The sequence below is a fragment of the Chenopodium album genome, chromosome 5 (assembly GCF_948465745.1).
Source record: "Chenopodium album chromosome 5, dcCheAlbu1.1, whole genome shotgun sequence".
Classification (NCBI taxonomy): domain Eukaryota; kingdom Viridiplantae; phylum Streptophyta; class Magnoliopsida; order Caryophyllales; family Amaranthaceae; genus Chenopodium; species Chenopodium album.
Genome location: NC_137838.1, coordinates 45,765,924 through 45,784,530, shown reverse-complemented (window position 1 = coordinate 45,784,530; position 18,607 = coordinate 45,765,924). Strand labels below are relative to the sequence as shown.

General features: G+C 36.8%; 1 protein-coding gene and 1 long non-coding RNA gene across 3 annotated transcripts; one reads left to right on the top strand and one right to left on the bottom strand.

Annotated features, from left to right (window-relative positions):
- The first annotated feature begins 781 nt into the window (after window positions 1-781).
- On the top strand, window positions 782-18,349 carry LOC145632087 (GTP-binding protein OBGC, chloroplastic-like). 2 transcript variants are annotated; one of them, XM_081684362.1, is made up of 6 exons: window positions 782-1,868; window positions 9,532-9,805; window positions 10,981-11,272; window positions 15,492-15,666; window positions 16,625-16,733; window positions 17,742-18,349. In XM_081684362.1, the coding sequence occupies exons 1-6, from the start codon at window positions 853-855 to the stop codon at window positions 17,835-17,837; spliced, it is 1,962 nt and encodes a 653-aa protein (XP_081540488.1). In that variant the 5' UTR covers window positions 782-852; the 3' UTR covers window positions 17,838-18,349. The 2 variants fall into 2 exon arrangements, with proteins under 2 accessions (XP_081540488.1, XP_081540489.1); XM_081684363.1 differs by having other exon boundaries at window positions 783-1,868; window positions 15,507-15,666.
- Window positions 4,410-7,318, bottom strand: LOC145630710 (uncharacterized). The gene is made up of 2 exons (XR_014112197.1): window positions 6,845-7,318; window positions 4,410-4,790 (listed from the first exon to the last, which is right to left on the bottom strand). It is a non-coding gene; the product is annotated as an uncharacterized LOC145630710 (long non-coding RNA).
- Window positions 18,350-18,607: the final 258 nt, after the last annotated feature.

Genomic DNA, 18,607 nt, shown 5'->3' with positions numbered 1-18,607 from the left:
CCACTATATTAGAGAAATGAATTAAATATTGTAAAACATTTCCAAATAAGAAAATGGAACAAATATTTAAAAACGGTCGAAAAAGAAAAGTTAAACAAGTATTTAAAAAGGAAAAATTGTCAGGAACTATATGTTAAATAGGAGTATTTGGAAACAACTACCCACTAAAAAAATTTATCAAAAAAACTACCCTCTAAATTTTAAAAGTTAGAGACGCATTACCCATTTGCATTTTCCGACGAGAAAGGCTGGCGTGTGGGGCCCACTTTTTTCAATTTTTCTTCTGAAAATTCCTAATTGAAGAAGTGAAAACAAGTAGGGTATGCAATTCATAGGTAATTATTCTCTTTTAATCCATTAATTATGAATTTTGATGTTAGAGTGTAACGATTAGAAAAATTAGGGTTTTTAGAAATTGGGGATAATTTAAAATTGGTTGAATTTATTGCTTTTAATTCAAATTGCTTATCTTAGAGTTATGAATTAAGGTCCAATTTGTCATTGCATCGTGTCTTTTCAAAGAAAAATTGAAAAAGTAGGCCCATGCGCCGGACATTCTCGCCGGAAAATGCAAATGAGTAGTGCTACTCTAACTTATTAAATTTAGGGTAGTTTTTTGGATAAATTTTTTTAGTGGGTAGTTGTTTCCAAATACCCCTATTAAGCGTGTAGTTCTTGATAAATTTTCCATTTAAAAATTAAGAGAGTAGTTGAGTTCCCCCTTTCAATACATTTGACAGCTCTAGAAATCGAAATAAAAGAAAAAAAAAAAAAAAACAGGAAAAAAAAAAAAGTCCAAACCCGCCAAAAAACCTATCCGAAAGTAGACAGTCTCAGTTTTGCTCCACATCAATGTCTTCCGTATCCATATCCTTCTCACCTCTCGCCTTATCTCGCCCCAATAAACCCTATCGCAGGAACCTCCCTAAAAACCCTAATCCCCAAATCCTTTCCAAATCAAAATCAAAATCTAAGTCAAAGTCTAAATCTAAATCTAATTCTGGTAACTTAGACGAAAAATTATCATCAACGTCATCAATTGCCATTGAAGCAACCACTTATACTCGTCTCCCACCTAGAGATGACTTTCTCGCCTCTTCTCTCATTGACACTTATCGAGAAATCAAGCTTTCTGATTCATCTGTTGTTCCGAAGTTCGAAGAGGAGCAACGAATTAGCACTGGATTGAGGGAATTTAATCAGCTGGGAAATGGGGTAAAGCTCAGTGGGTTTAATTATCAAAACTATGAAATTCTAGATGATGAAGATTTAGAGGAAGAATATGATTCTGATGAGGAAGACATTGATTATGAAGAAGATGGTGAGTTAGTGGTTTTCGAAGGCGAAGAATTTGAGGGTTTACTTGAGGAGGATGAGGAAGAGAAGGAAAAGGGGGTTCCGGCAGTGATGAGATGTTTTGACAGGGCAAAGATATTTGTGAAGGCTGGAAATGGTGGGAATGGGGTGGTGGCATTTAGGAGAGAGAAATACGTGCCGTTGGGGGGGCCGTCGGGTGGAGATGGTGGTAGAGGAGGGAATGTGTATGTGGAGGTGGATGGGGCAATGAATTCGTTGTTGCCTTTTAGGAATTGTGTGCATTTTAGGGCTGGGAGAGGGGCGCATGGGCAGGGGAGGAATCAACATGGGGCTAAAGGAGAGGATGTGGTGGTAAAGGTTGCGCCGGGAACTGTGATTCGAGAGGCGAGGGATGATGGGGTTGAAGGCCAAGTGCTGTTAGAGTTGTTGCATCCAAGGCAGAAGGCATTGCTCTTGCCTGGTGGTAGAGGTGGCAGAGGAAACACTGCGTTTAAGTCGGGAATGAATAAGGTGCCAAGGATTGCAGAAAATGGGGAGGAAGGTCCTGAAATGTGAGTGTCATTTTCTTAAATTTTTGATAGTATATTACTTCTAGTTATTCTGATTTATGAGTACTTGTTGGCTTGTTGCTCTCCAATTAGTAAGATTGTAAAATATTGTGAGGCAAAAAGCTTAAGTGTATTCATTGATAGCCAAGAGTATATATAGCGTACATAGGAAAGCTAACTTATGCCAACTATACAATCAAATCATATCTTTACATAATTATCTTATTTCCATAAACTTATCTTAACACACCCCTCAAGTTGGAGCACTATGCGGACTAAAGATGCCCAACTTGGACAAGAAAGAAAAAATCAAACTGTCTTTTACCAAGTGCTTTGGTAAAAATGTCGGCCAACTTAGAAGAGGTAGAAACATGAGAGGGTGCGATAAGACCTTCCGAAAAAGCATCCCTCACAAAATGACAATCAACCTCAATATGTTTTGTGCGCTCATGAAACACCGGATTGTTAGCAATATGTAATGCCGATTGGCTATTACAGAATAATGGAATAGCCATGGGATGTTGTATGCCAAGGCTAAGCAATAAGCCCTTCAACCATTTTAACTCACACGTTGCAGTAGACATAGCACGATACTCAGGAAGATGTGGCAACGGTTGCTTCTTTGTTTTCCATGAAATAGGAGACTTACCCAAGAAAACCAACCATCCAGTCAAGGATCGACGAGTGAGTGGACAAGCTGCCCAATCTTAGTCACACCACCCCTGTAAAGTCAAATCACTATCAGCTCGAAGCAGAATCCCTTGCCCCGGGGTTCCCTTCAAATATCTAACAACCCTTAGAGCTGCTTCCCAATGCTCTACTCTTGCATAAACTGAGATAAAATGTGCCCCGAATATGCAAGATCAGGACGAGTCACGGCTAGATACACTAACCGACCAACAAGACGACGATACTGCAGGGTTTAAAAATACAGCTCCCTGCGGATGACCCAAACGATGATTCTGCTCCATAGGAAACCCCGATCAACCCGGCCTTAGAAATGATATCAAGAGTATATTTTCGCTGCCAGAAAATCAGATAAGTAAGCTTTAAATGCAAGCAACACAACGGAATTATTGCCCGATATAATGAGGTCATCAACATACACCAGAATAATCAGAGTAGGATTGAATAAAGCCATACCCTTTCAATGCCGCGGTTAATTTCGCAAACCAACATCTCGGGGCCTGTTTCAAGCCGTACAACGATTTTCGCAATCGACACACCAATTTCGGATTCGAATTCTCAAATCCAGGGTGCAATTTCATATATACTTCCTCATCTAGATCACCGTGAAGAAAAGCGTTGTGCACGTCCATCTAGTGAAGCTCCAGTTCTTCGATGCAGCTATGGCCAAGAAAGCCTCTAACAGTCGTCATCTTTGCAACTGGGGCAAAAGTTTCATTATAGTTGATGCCTGGCGTTTGATGATTGCAGAACACCACTAATCTCGACTTGATACATTTACCGCCTCCAGAGTCCATGTCCTATTGTCTTCCAAGGCTCTTATTTCTTCTTGCATTGACTTCCTCCATCCTTCGTGCCTCATTGCCTCTCGAAAGGATTTCGGATCCTGTCCCGAAATAATAGCTGCCAAAAAATTACAATAATTTGCAGAAAAATTGTCACAATTAATATAGTGTGCTATAGGGTAGGGAGTACTCGAGGATTGCTGCGGAAAACGAGTAGACTGAGATGGACTTTTAGCGAGCACGTCATGAGTCGCATAGTCTCGTAGCTTAACATGGAATTTTATCTCGAAAGCCACGACCCAATTGCTGCTGGTCCGTGGATAAGGGCTGTTGTTGCGAAGTTTTTGTCGCTGGAGTGTGAGCAATGTGCTGCAGCTGCTCGCATCATCGAATCTGCTATGCTCAACATACTCATCGTCAAAGTAAGGATCAAAAATTGTCTCACCATTCATGGGAACTATTTTTGCCGGCTCTATATTCACTTCCTTCGTATCAACAAACGGAAAGACGTTCTCAAAGAATTTCACATCTCTTGAAATAAAAAATTCCTTTTTATCAAGATTAAACAACCGCCATCCTTTCTTACCAAAAGGATACCCCAAAAATACACATTTTCGACTTCTGCTCTCGAATTTATCTCCCTTGGTTTTTTGATTATGAGCAAAGCACAAACAACCAAAGGTCCGAATAGGATTCAATGATGGCGGAAAGCCAAATAAAATCTCGAAAGGAGTTTTGTTATCCAACAAAGGAGACGGAGTACGATTAATAAGGTGTGCAGCAGCTAAAACACATTCCCCCCAAAAATAAATCGGCAACTGTGCTTGAAATCGCAAAGCCCTCGCAACATTCAAAATATGCTTATGCTTTCGTTCAACCCGACCATTTTGTTGGGGAGTCCCAACACATGAAGTATAAAACAAAACTCGGTAGCAGCAAAGTAATCACGTAAGCAATTAAATTTTGTACCATTATCACTTTGAACAGCCTAATAGCCGGAGAGAATTGTCGATCAACCATGGCAATAAAATTCATAAAATCACGAAAAACCTCTGTTTTATCATCTAACAAATAAATCCAAACAACACGAGAAAAATCATCTATTATTGTAAAAAAATAACGAGTTTCACAAGACGAAGCATGCCTATATGAGCCCCATAAATCACAATATATCTTTTCAAATATGTGGCTCGCTTTATTATCACTAGAGGGAAAATTGTCCCTAGGGTGTTTAGCCCGGAAACAAACTTCACACTTCTTATCTAAGCTACCCTTAAGACTATCAAGAGGAAGTAACTTCACTACATTCTCCGAAGGATGTCCAAGCTGCTTGTGCCATAACTCTTAACTATGATGTTGCTCCATCCACTGAAAGGTGTTGCACAGAATCACCTCCGAAGTAGTAAAGTCCATCTTGTCTAGTTCCCGTTCCAATCAGCTTCCCCGTTCGGTCCTGTATAGCACACAAAGAGGAATTAAAAGTGACAGTACAATGCAAATTATCATTTAATTGAGAAACCAAAAGCAAATTACAACTCAATTTGGGAACATATAGAACATGCTTTAGCATAATAGAGTCCGATAACTGAATTGAACCTTCCTCTACAAAAACGGTCTCACCATTCAGTAAACCAACCGCACAATCAAATATAGGCATTGTATCAAACAACCAATTGTTAATGCCTATGACATGATGTGAGGCTCCCGTGTCTACAATCCACATTATTATTGAACTTACCATTAAAACTATTTTCTGACACCTTAGTATTACGAACCACTGCTGCTATAGTCTTCCATTGATCCGCGGTGAAAGCCATGTTGCTGCCAGGGACAGCAGCTCCCATGCTGTTGCTCTGCGTGGCATTGGCTCGAGGTGTGCCTCAACCTCGACCACGCCCCCCTCCTTTAGTCTTGGTCTGTTAGAATCGGGATAGCCAATAATCTCATAGCAATTGCTAACATCATGGCCATTCTTCTTGCAGTGTGTGCAAACCAATGTCCCCGAGGCTTCATGCCCTATCTTCTTGTAGTTAGTGCAAGTTGGACGGTCTCCTTGACCACGCCCACGACCTGCACGTGGTGTAGCACGAACATTAAACCCAACAACCTTAGAAGGCTTGTCATTAGGGATCAATTTGGCCAACCTAACCCGTTCATCTTGAATGCCGAGTTGGTAAGCACGATCAATTGAAGGAAGAGGATCTTGCGAGAGGATATTTGCACGCAATTGGGAATAATACTCGGAGTATAAACCCATCAAAAAATCATGAAGCTTGGCCGTTTCTCGTCTTTGAGCATGCTGCTGACCCGCCGTACAATTGAAGCAGCAAGAACATGAAATTATAGGCTCATCATTAAACAATTCTTCTCATAATGCATTCAATTTCCCATAGTACGTGGAAATTGACATAGACTTTGTTTGTTCACACTTGGCAATTGAGGACTTTAATTGTTGGATTCTTGGACCATTAACCAAAGCAAATATTGGTTAAAGATGATCCCACAATTTTTTAGCCTCCCTGTACTTCGTCAATGTACCTTTGACCTCTAGGTCGATGGTATTATATATCCATGAAAAAAGCATTGCATTAATGGTATTCCAGTCCGACTGAGTGCACGGTGGAGTCGGTCCGTTAATCGTGCCATCCAAAAAATCAAATTTTCTACGTGCCTCCAAGGCTATCCTTATATCTACAGCCCAATCATCATAATTATCTCCTCGAAGTCAAGTTGGGGTTATGAAATCACCGGTCTGTCTTGTGACCCTAAGTAAAACGGAGAGTTGGGTTTTATTTTTGATGGTGGCGGTGGCGGTGGTGTATCACCTGCCATTGAGTATTAGGGTTAAAAGAAAAACGGCTCTGATACCATGTAAAATATTGTGAGGCAAAAAGCTTAAGTGTATTCATTGATAGCCAAGAGTATATATAGCGTACATAGGAAAGCTAACTTATGCCAACTATACAATCAAATCATATCTTTACATAATTATCTTATTACCATAAACTTATCTTAACAAAGATAGATTATTAAAATTAAAATGTTGGTCAAATCCTTTCCCAGTTGTTAGGATAAACACACCTCTTGCGGAATAATCAATCGACCAAACAAACAACCCACAAGCACACACAAGCTACTAGTTTGTTCACGGGTCACACTTAACCCAAGCTATATGAAATATTCTCCAAGATCAACAAACCACCAGCAATATCAACACATATAATGCAGCAACTTAAGCAAAGAACAAGCATAAACAACCAAGCAAGAGACACAATTTTTACGTGGAAACCTCTTCGATGTGAAGAGTAAAAACCTCGGGACTTTAGGAGTCTACCCAAATTGTTCTTATTATGATCAAATGAATGTTACACAAACACAATTCCAAGTCTAAAAGATGGGTACTCAATTACCCAATAACAACAATCATAAGAACAAAACAGTTAAGGAAGAAATTAAGAGATAAAACCAGAAAATGGAGCTTCTGTCCAGAAGTCGTATCTCACGAACCAGAGCTGCAAATGATAATTCGACCGTTGAAAACGAAGCCCTAGATGTCCCGGACAAGTTGTCAAAATTTGAGCTAAAACGGATCATGGATGAGCTTCGATCGGGTTTGATTTCTGAGGCTGCGCAGTGAAAACCTTGAGCTGGGCTACTCTTGTGAACTCTTTGTATTTTTTCTTACACTCTCAACTAATTTGCTTCCCTCATTAACTCACTATGTCTGGCAGCAAGTGTAGTATGCAAGACCCTTTGTTGCCACTCATTTTTGCACGGTAGGCACACCAAAGAAGTCAAAGAATTAAGCTTCCTTGAGAAGCTACAAACTTGGGCCAAAACTTGACTAGTTGCCCCAAAACAATCACAACATAAAATGGGCTTTCCCACATAGGAAGGGACCCACAGCCTAACAACTCGTAGCCTAACATTAATGTTTGGGAATTCTTTATTACATGTGTGTGTTTGTGTTTATGATTTAACTGTTTTGTTTTCTCATGGGATAAGATGAGGGGAGTGCAAGACAATGATAATGGTTGAGAAAAAAAAATGCGCTTTGTAACTTATTTGTTGGAGATGGTATCGACTGCTTCCGTGCCTAATTTATGTTTATAGTCAAACATAGTATGTCTAAATATCTTATATGTCTATAATCATTTAATAATGAATTGAAATTATAATTTTGGTGATTTTATACATGCAATGAATGTGGTTTTCATCACAAGTTTGTTACCAATGTGCTTGGAGGAGGGTATGGATAAAGTATTTGGAGGAATAGGGTAGGGCACATCAAACATATCAAAGATAGCAACAGTTTAGCTTAATATCAGCTTTGAGGAGAAATGGTTTGCTTTAAAACCATCATTAAAGCTATTTTATCTGGATGTAGGATGTAAAGGTTTGAACTTTCCATTAATCAGTTTTGTTTCTCTATCCCATCTTCAATGTTGTTTTACGCAAAACGAGGAGGGTAGATCAGACATGCTTCCTTGAGGTTTGGGATTATATCACTCCACTGCTGTCATCCTTGCAGCTAGGAACAAACACTTTCTAGTGCATACGTTATGTGCGGTTGAAATGTTTAGTTTCATGTCGACTTTCTGAAATTGGATGGTATAGGATTTTACTTTTAAAATTCCATTTCTTCTATATAATTTACCTGTGTTCCTACTACCAATATTCTTGTTTGAATTTAGTCTGTAATACAACTAAATCATCGTATTCATGTAAATATTGTGAATTGTGGCTTGTGATAGGAATTATGGCTTACAACATCTTAGCTTCAAAGTCTCTCTTTGTATCCAATGTTACCTTACATCTATTTGTTACAAACAGGCATCAAAGGTAGGATTTTTTGCCACATGAATAACACTTTGCCTATTACAGTAAAGTATATAATTTTCTTGCTTGAATCTGAACTCTTTTAGGAAAAAATTCATCCACAAGAGCTCTTTGCAAGCTTCTACTGTTGCAACAATAGTCCCTACTTTTAATGTTGATAAAGCAACACATTTTTGGAACCTTGATTGCCATGATATAGCCCCCCCCCCCCCTCTCAAAATTCCTCATATAACCACATACTGACTTTCGTGAATCAAATCAATTTTCCATATCTGCAATTAATGTATATCGCTTTGACACCGGTTATTTTTATATTTTTTTATATTTATTTTTTTCTTTGATCCAAAGCACATTATTGATGTACCACATAGATGCCTTAGAATTCATTGCTTTCCAGTGTTCTTTCCTGGGTTTGAGGCGCTATAAATCAAGGTGCGTGTCAACAGAAATATGAGGCGCTCAACTAGGCCTGCTCACTGATCGGATATCCGAAGGATATCAGAAATTGATATCCAAATCCGATTTGAAAATTTCGGATATCCAAAATTTCGGATCGGATGCTTGGGATATCCATTATCCAATATTAAATAAAATTGTTATGACTACTTTCTAAATTTCACCAATTTTACCGTTTTTTTATCGCTAAGTTGTACAACATATTTTAATAAAATAGTAGTCCTTTTGCAATAAATATTATCATAAAATATATTAAGAATATTTTAATAAGTTGATAATACAAGGTTAGTTTTATATGAACAATTAAAATTTTTTATATATATTTCACTATTTTAGGCTTTATATTTCGGATATCTTTCGGATATCGGATATTTGAAATTTTGAAAATTAATATCCAAATCCGCATTTGATATCCGCTTTTTTGGATCGGATATCCGATCCAAAATGAAACTCGGATCGGATATCCAAAAATTCGGATCGGTTGCAGATCGGATTATCAGATTTTTGGATTCTCGGATAGTTTTGTACAGGAATATGCTCAACCAAGCACCTATAGGGATCTGGATTAAACCTCTCAACTTAACTGGAAATGACACAGAAATCTTGTATATAATAATTAAGTATATATACAACCTAGCACTGATATTTACATGCCAAACATTAGAAATATAGGAATCTTTATAAAAACAAAAGGGGATTTGTAACATAATAAAACTTTGGTAAACAATGTAATATTCCATGTAAGCCTAAATATTCTTCCATAATACAGTAGCAAAATGTATATTGCTGGTCTTTAGAAGTATTTGCTGTTTTTTACTCTCTTCTTTTTCTACTTATATATATGATTAGTGGCTTAACATAGTGCGTCAGTATTGAGATTAACGAATTTTTGCAATTAGGTGGTTGGAGTTAGAGCTCAAGCTGGTTGCTGATGTTGGAATTATTGGTGCTCCAAATGCTGGAAAAAGCACATTTCTTAGCGTGATAAGTGCTGCTCGACCAGAAATAGCAAACTACCCTTTTACAACACTGCTTCCTAATCTTGGTGTAGTTTCATTCGATTATGATTCTACAATGATTGTAGCTGATTTACCAGGTTTACTTGAAGGTGCACACCGAGGTTTTGGTTTAGGCCATGAGTTTCTGCGACATACTGAAAGATGTTCTGTCCTGGTACAAGAAATTTGTGAAATCTTCCTTGTTATATGAATTATTAGCATTTTAGTTTCAGATTCAAAACAATAAAATAACAATCAATTGTTTGGCATAATATATTGCTGACCTTTGTTACCACATCATGTTGGACATGAGTATGCATCCATGTGTCTCACTGGGTTAGTAAAAAAAATGATCTGCATCTTTAGTCTGAAATGAGTTGTCAAATGTTAATGTCCATGTCGAACATGAGTACGCATCCAAGTGTCTCACTGGGTTAGTGAAAAAAAAAAGGATTGTATCTTCGGTCTGAAATGAGCTATCAAGTGTTCCTGTCCATGTCGGACTATCAAGATATCACATAATCCGATATGAGTACTTGAGGTGCCATGATAATTTGAGTTACAAAGCAAATGACCGTTGGAACTATAAATTTTAAATTTGTACTTCACTTCAATTACCAATAAGTTTACTTGTATTTATCTGGTAAGGAAGAGATGTTTGAACCTCTCAATGTCTTTTCTGAATTGGTGAAAATGATGTTTCCTGAACTTAATTGGAATGAAGAAGAAAGGAATAATTAGATTCCTATCTTATGAGAATGATCTAGATCTGGATTATGAAATGCCTTTTTACCTTCCACAATAGGAACTTGATGTTGATGAGTTAAAATCTGAGCTGTGATGTCTTTTGACTGCTGGATAATATAGGGAACTGTTGTCCTGCTAATACGCTAGGTTCTTCTATACATGCATCTTCTAAGTTATGAGCCATGTGCTGCTTATAATAAACTATATGTTTTTACATCAGGAATATTAGTGTAGTATATTAATCTGGGCATTGTTCAATCATTTCATCTTACGGATGAAGTTCACTTCTATATTTTCTCAGACTTTTGCATCCTAGTATGGGTTACTTTAGCATCTTATCGTGTTGAACGGCCTGAACCCATGATCTGGACCTTAGGGGTCCCATAACCCAATTTTAGAAATGTGAACATGATGATCCCCCCAAAAAAGAAGAGGCTGTTTATTAATAATATGTTAGTTATGACTACATTTTTGTTTCCATTGTAAAAAGCTTAAAGAGTACGAGGGTTATAATAAACTATATGTTTTAATGTTTGTTGAGTAAGCTTAAGCTGTTTATTCCTACTTTTCCTGACACAAGTGCCTGTTTGCATTTTACTTCAGGTGCATGTTGTTGATGGTTCATCTCCGCAGCCAGAATATGAATTTGATGCAATTCGCCTGGAGCTTGAATTGTTTAACCCTGAACTTGCCGAAAAGCCTTATCTTGTTGCTTTTAACAAGATGGATCTTCCAGAAGCTTCTGAAAGATGGGAAGTTTTTAGGGAACATTTATTAGCCGAGGATATTCAACCTTTCTGTATGAGTGCTATAAGTAACCAGGGTACACATGAAGTGGTTTGTGCTGCCTATGAGCTCGTAAAGAAATTTAAGGAGGCTGTCAAAGAAGCTGAAGGTAAATTTTTGTTATTTCTCTATGTTGCTTTTAATAAGATTAAACCTGTTAGTGGTGAACTTTTATTTTATCCAGAAAAAATTAATCATACCAAATTCTTCCGCTATGGTACTTGCCAATTCCTTTTTCCAAAATCAGTAAACAAAGAAAGAAGGCGCCAAAATCAATTAGGTTCTTCAGCATAACACATTCTAACATTCCTTATTGGACATTCTTTGTATAGTGATTTGCCATCATTGTTAATATCATACTAGCTCTTAATAATTCATGGTCTTAAATAATTCTTCCTCCATTCTTTCTCAAGTGAATCAGAATATTATACATTCATACTCCTGTCTCACATAACAATTTTCATTTCTCCCCATGCTTGTCCCACAATAAACTTTCCATTTCTCCATCAAGTCGTGTCCACAATTATAAGATTGCTTTATTTTTCTTGGGAAATTTTACATAGTGGCTTTCAAGATTCATAAATTCTATTTGGTAGACAAAAACAAAAAAAAATGTCATAATTTCTAGTGGCATTAAAGATTTGCAAAACTCTATGTAGTGCCCTTATTTCATTAAATTGGGCTTAATCAACAAATTATGGCTAACCTTTTAACTCAATATAGTCAATTTCCTAACCTACCCTTTATTTAAAAAAAAAAAAACTTTTTTCTTTTTCTTTTTCCCCTTTCCTCCTCCATAACTACAAGCCACCTCCCCTCATGCCCCACTTCATTTTCCAGCTGCCTCCACCTTTCATCCCCGCCAAACAAACAACAACCTCACATGACCCCTACGAAACGTTTCCGGTCAACCCTTCTCGTCACGCCACCCCTTTGCATCCCTTTTTGATTTTTCTACCAACCCACCATAAAACCTTTTCAATTTCCGGCCAACCCAACCGAAAACCTTTTTGATTTCCAGCCAACCCCAAAAATACCTAGTCAAAACCCTCACCCACGCAAAAATCAGCTTGTTTAGTAAGCCAGAGTTGGGTAGGTTTGGGTTGGTTTCGGGGATGAGGAGCGGCTAGGGAAGGGTGGGCCAGGTGGTTAGGGGTCGGAGGGGTCGGAGGGGAGTAGCAGGGGAAGGGTATGGGTGGTTGGGGACATAGGATGGATAAAGGGTGATTGAGGTGGTCGTATGGTGAGGTGGTGGTGGTGAGTTAATAAGGGTTTAGGTTAAATTATTTAAGGGTTAGTATGGATTTAGGACTCAAAACAACCCTCCAGATAATTCTAGAAGTTTAGACAAATCCTAATGGTTTTAAAAATATAATTAATATTAATGGAATCTCCACATGATCATTGGGTCCACATATAAAACTCGGTTTGGGTCCAATTTAGCATTTTGGCCATAATTTACTCGTTATAACCCGAATTTGGGTTTATAATATATTGTTGAAAATCTCTTTTCAAGCCCCATCTAACTACACAATTATTGGACCCAGATTATGGACCAAATTAAATTGGTTTGGACGTTTTTATAAATTAGACATGAAATAAGTTATTTTAAGGACACAAAATGAATTATTTTGGTTATAACATTTAAAGAAAATGCTAGAATCAAAGAAATTCACAAGACTCCTCAAATTTTCACCTAAATCAATAATCAAAGACATGGTTTAGGGTTAAAAATTGATCCTAAAATAAAAAATGGTTAACCATTTAATGAAAAAAGTCACTAAATAGAATTATACCATTCTTGGGGTTCACTAGAAATTATGTTTTTTTTTTTTTTTTTTTTTTTTTTTTTTTTTTTGTCTAGCAAATAGAATCTTGAAGGCTACCATGTAAAATTTCCCATTTTTCTTCCTTCGTGGGATGATTTTAAATGGTCCCTCAATGAAAACAGTAAACAATGCCCACTATTTTGTATTCACCTACATTCAATTACACTCAATAAGGCCCTACCATCAACTCTCCTAAAACTATGAGCCCAAGGGAAATGGGAATTTATGGGACAAAATGATTGTTAAATGATTTAAAGTTATTTACTCTTCACCTTAGTCCTTAAAATTGTTGTCTATTCTTAATGTCTTATAAGAATCACATCTATTATTCATTTGCTTATTGCCAAATATCTATTATTTCTTATTAATAAAAATTCTTAAAATCTGATAATTGAAAATTACACATTAATGAATCTAACAAGATCTTGCCCGATAATTTCCTCTTATATATCAGCATAAAAATACAATCAATGTTCAGTTAAATCTAGAAGTTGATTAGATCAAACCTTATACCAAACCAGAGGTTGCAATGTTCACATTAGAACACCTTCAGCTGTTGAAAACATAACCTAAGTTTTATTGGTTTTTTAAAGCTAACTAGAAATATATATTTGGTACGTGATAGTGAAAGTAATTTGTTACAGTAGTATGGCTGGTTCCAAGCTACACCTCTCAAACTATCAAATCATAGATCTTAAGGGAAGACCTAAGCAAATGAGCTTAGTTGATTTGTGTAAAGTGACAAATAATTTTTTGTATAATTAATTTAAAGAGATAAAATAAGACAACTTGCTTTGGTCATTCGGCAGAACACATTGACTGGCTTTACAAGAATCTGCCTGCAGACTAGAGAGATTTTAATTTGCCTCTTTCTGAATTACCGTCATATCAATACTGTAATAGCCTTCTAAGATGATTGCAGAACAAGGTTTAAAGTTCCCTTTCCCTGCCATTCGCTTATTAAACATGTGTGGATCAAGATCCTTAGATCGATTAGGGACTCTTTTGCTGCATCCAATGTTGACAGGCCATATTAAACTTTTTGTCTGATTTGACTATCAATCTGTATAAGTCAATAGTATATGTGAAAGTTCTTTATTTTCTTCTACTTCTTTTTTTTTTTTTTTTTTTTTTTTGTTTTATTTTTTATTTTTTATTTTATATTTTTTAAATCTATTATTTTACGGCTATTTCACCAAATGCCACTGAACACTTTAAAAATTCACCAAATGTCATCGGACTTTTCAGAATTCACCAAATGCCACCGAGTTTTTTAAAAATTCACAGAGTGCCATTAATGACTAACGGCAGTTAACTCCGTTAGTCATTAGGCTAAATATGCCACATGGCATATTCTTATTGGTTCATTTTATTCTTATTATTATATTTATAAAAAAACTAAAAAAAAAAAAAAAAAAAACTTAACCCCAGCCACTCCCACCGCACCACCGCCCCTACGCCAGCCCAACCCCTTGCCCCCACCCCCACCGGCGACAGGCCAACATCCTCTTCGCTATCCCTTCCCCCTGATCCTATGCCATCGCCACCATCTCTTTCCCAGAACCACCTTCCCCCCACCCTAAAACCCCTCCCTCCACTTTAAAAATACCTCTCTCCCCTCCCACCGTCGCCCAGCCCCATCCCCTATGCCGGCGAAGCTAATTCGCCCATCCCCTTTACCATCTCCATCCACTTTCACCCCCCTTAAACCACCATCCTCGACACACTAAAACCGCAAAATTGAAATCTCCATAATCGAAACCCTAAATTTCGATTTTAAGGTTTTCGATTTTAGGGTTTAAGCGAGGTGGTTTAGGGGGTAGAGATGGGAGGGGAAGGGGGGCAGTTTGGGTTCGCCGGAGCGGGGAGGGATTATTGGTCGCCAGCAGTGGGGAGTGGAGGGGGCTTTGGTCATTCGGCGGTGGGGAGGGGAACTGAGGTATTTTCAATGGAGAAAGAGAGTTCGCGAATCGTGTGAAGGGTGGCTGGTTTGCGTCATCGGCGTGGGCCAGCTTAGCTGGGTCGCCGCCGCGGTTGGGACTAGCTTGAGATGGGGATAGGGTGATGGCGGGGATAGGGTGATGGCAGTGACAGATGGTGGTTGGGGCTTGGTCATGGTGGGTGGGTTTTTTTTTTTTTTTTTAAATTTTTTTCTTAAGTAATTAATTTACTAATTTGATAAGCAACCAATCATAAGCCACCACGTGGCATACTTTGCCTAAATGACTAACGAAGTTAACTGCCATTAGTCATTAATGGCACTCGGTGAATTTTTTAAAAACTAGTTGGCATTTGGTGAATTTTTAAAGTGGCCAGTGACATTTGGTGAAATAGCCGATTATTTTATCTTCTTCACTAACACCAACTGATCAAAGCTAGCCGTCAAAGATTAAAAAGTCACGGATTGTTATTTATTCTCAAACAAAGAGAGAACAAAATTTTAAAATATTTTTCCACTGTTACTTGTTTATCAATCCTAACATTTAATTTACAAAATAGTGCTCAATATTACAGGTTGTGCTGCACCTATCAATCTCAATCATGTGGCTGAGGAGATAAAGAAAAAACGAGCTGTCCCTATAAATGATTTTGAGATTACTCATGATAGTAGCTCAAAGACGTGGCATGTGGTTGGTGATGGATTGGAGCGGTTTGTTCAAATGACTAATTGGCAGTATGTTCACAATACTTGCATCTATTTATTTATTTTAAACTTGTAATGATTCTATTACACGCACTATTCTGCCTTACTTTCACATCTTACACATGATCGGAGATATCTTTGAGGAAGTCATGTGTAACATTCCTAGGCCTGAAAGTACCTAGAGTTGAAATTTAAGACTGTTGGAGCATCTAATATGGTACCAAGGAGGTGCTCCTTAAAGCTACAATTTTTTGGATCTACTGAGAATTATGTACTGGTTGATAGGAAAGTCTTAAGTCCTGAAGATCTGAACAATCAAATAGGATATGGATGTTTAGAAAAATTCAAGTTGGCCAAGGGAATAAAGCTAGTTACTGGGCTTTGAGGCTTTGTTATCTTCATCTGAAATGTACAATGTTTAGCATAAATCAGTTTATATTAATATATATGTTTTGAATCATTAATAGTAATTTTGAATCAATACAATTTAGTATTATTGTGTAAAAGTAGTACCTTGATTTAAGAAAAATGTATACCTAGTAAATCAGTAATAACATGTTAGAATCAGTGAAACTAATAAAAATAAGGCTGAATTGATTAAAGATAGGTTTGATCAGGGAATATCAGTTTAATCACTAAATATCACAATCTTTAATACGAAGTAGTAGTTCAATCAATAAGAATATTTTTACAATATTGTGAAAATTAGGTGAAAAGAATAGGGCATTAGTTGGGTAACATTGTTGCTTTGGATTATTGGCCATGATTTTTTTTTTCTTATTGTTGTTTTATCACTTGCATGTTATCAGTTTGTACAAGAGATAGAGACTATTTTAATTTGATTGTTTTCTTTACCTTTTCTTATAAAATCTTAAGACTTTCAATCAGTTGGGTATTGCCTAAATCATCAGGTGGATGCCCATTGTTCTACCTCTAAGTTGTGTAAAATTGCAAACCGTTCCTTTCCTTACACTGTGTTTTGTAACAGGTATGTGGATTCTGAGAAAAGGTTCCAACATGTTCTTGAGGCTTGTGGTGTTAATAAATCTCTGATTGATCGGGGTGTGAAGGAAGGTGATAGCGTTAACATGGCAGGGGTATGTTGGAAGACTTATACTTAATTTTTTGTAGCCGTTTTTCTTCATCTTGCCTTAACTTTTTTTATTAACTAGGGATTCTAACGCGCTCGATGCGTGCGGTATGGCTAACCCTTATAGAAGAATTTTTCTTCGATGGCCTCTATGACCTATGCCTGTTTGGATAGTATTATTTAAGTATTTTCGTATAGACGATAAATGTGTTGGATGTTGTGTAATTGTACAATGTTCAAAACTTTAATTGAGCTGTTTTGATTTAGTGATTAAACAATAAAAAGATAAATTCTATATAGGAAAATGAAAAGAGCAAGGTTGTTTTAACTATTGAAATATACTTAATATCTTAAATTATTTTAAGGAATTTTAAGAGACAATTTTAAGGCTTTTGAACTGCGAATATGTAAAAGAATATTTTTAGGAATATAATTGTCCATGCACTATTTATAAGGTTTTTCAAACTTTTTTTAAGGTAGGGATCTACTTTCTCCATGTATTCTTCTCCCTTTATTCTCTTTTTATCTTCCTACGTTCATCTATGTATGTGTGTATTTATTTATTTATTTTTGACGGGCCATCAATAGGTTTTTTGTTTTCGTACTTTTGCTTTATTTCATTTATAGTAAAGAAAACTCTCCATTTTTCTCTCCTTTATGGCTTCACCCCCACCATATGGTTCCATTTATAGTAATTGATAATACGCATATTTGTTGATAAATTATTTTTCCAACTTGAAAAGTGAAAAAGGGAACCACTTTTCACTAACTTTCCGCTTTCTTTAATTTCTGTTGATACAATAAATAAGAAGAAAAAAAGAGAAAGGAGGGAATATCTATAACAATTTGTGCTGGTTTGTTTTTTGTGCTTCAGGTAATTTAGGTTTGTGTGGGTAGATGAGTTTGATTAGTCATGCTCTTTCTTCTCTTGTCTGAGTTACGGAAAGATTCTGTGTTTACCAGTTTTGATTATTATTGCCAAATGTGTCCTAACAAACTGTTTTCCATCATGCAGTTGGTGAGGATATGGTACAATGCTCCAGGAAGTATTGGCTCCTCAGGTGCAAAGAATAGATCAACAAATTCAATCAGGTGGCCTAACTGGAAGTGATCTATCCATCCATTACACGAATTTCAGCCGACGTTGCAAGCATGCAATGAACAAGGCATCTAAGAGGACGCATGATTGGAAAATCCACCAACTATATTATCTCGGTATTGTTCAATATGTATCATAATATAAACGCCAACTTAGCCTGTCTTCTAGCTATGGCTAGTTGATCCTGCAATCAATCGAATTTGGCACCCCATTCTCCCAACAAGGTTTCTTCTGATGTGCTTACCTCAAGGTAATCAAATGAGTCTTACTCTTAGGATGTTAGTTGATTTTATGTATCTCCTTATGTTTGAAGTTCCTTTTAGCTTCCTAGGTAGAAACGAGGTTAATTCCATTGAGTTTCCTACTAATTATGTATATTTGAGTTCAATTTTGTAGTTGGCTATTGTATGTTGAGTATATCTAGTTTGATTCATTGTAATTTTTTGATATGGTGTGCTTGCATGATCTTGTACAAGAGATATTCACATTTATTGAACTGCGTATATATTGGTATATCTACTTAATTCAGAGACTTGTGCTCAACGCTCATGTGAAATAGAAATGGTGTACAAAGCTTAAAACTCAAGAACAAATAAAAGCAAGAATTATAATCTCGTAGCCATTCATAGGCCAATTAATAATAACGTGCAGAATAACGTGAAAATCTCTGCTTTTGGGCGGGTAACATGTCAAGAGCCAAACAAATACGGAGTAATTTGTGAGAAATGACCTATTTAGTGATTTATGATGTGATACACACATGACGTTAAAAAACTCGTATT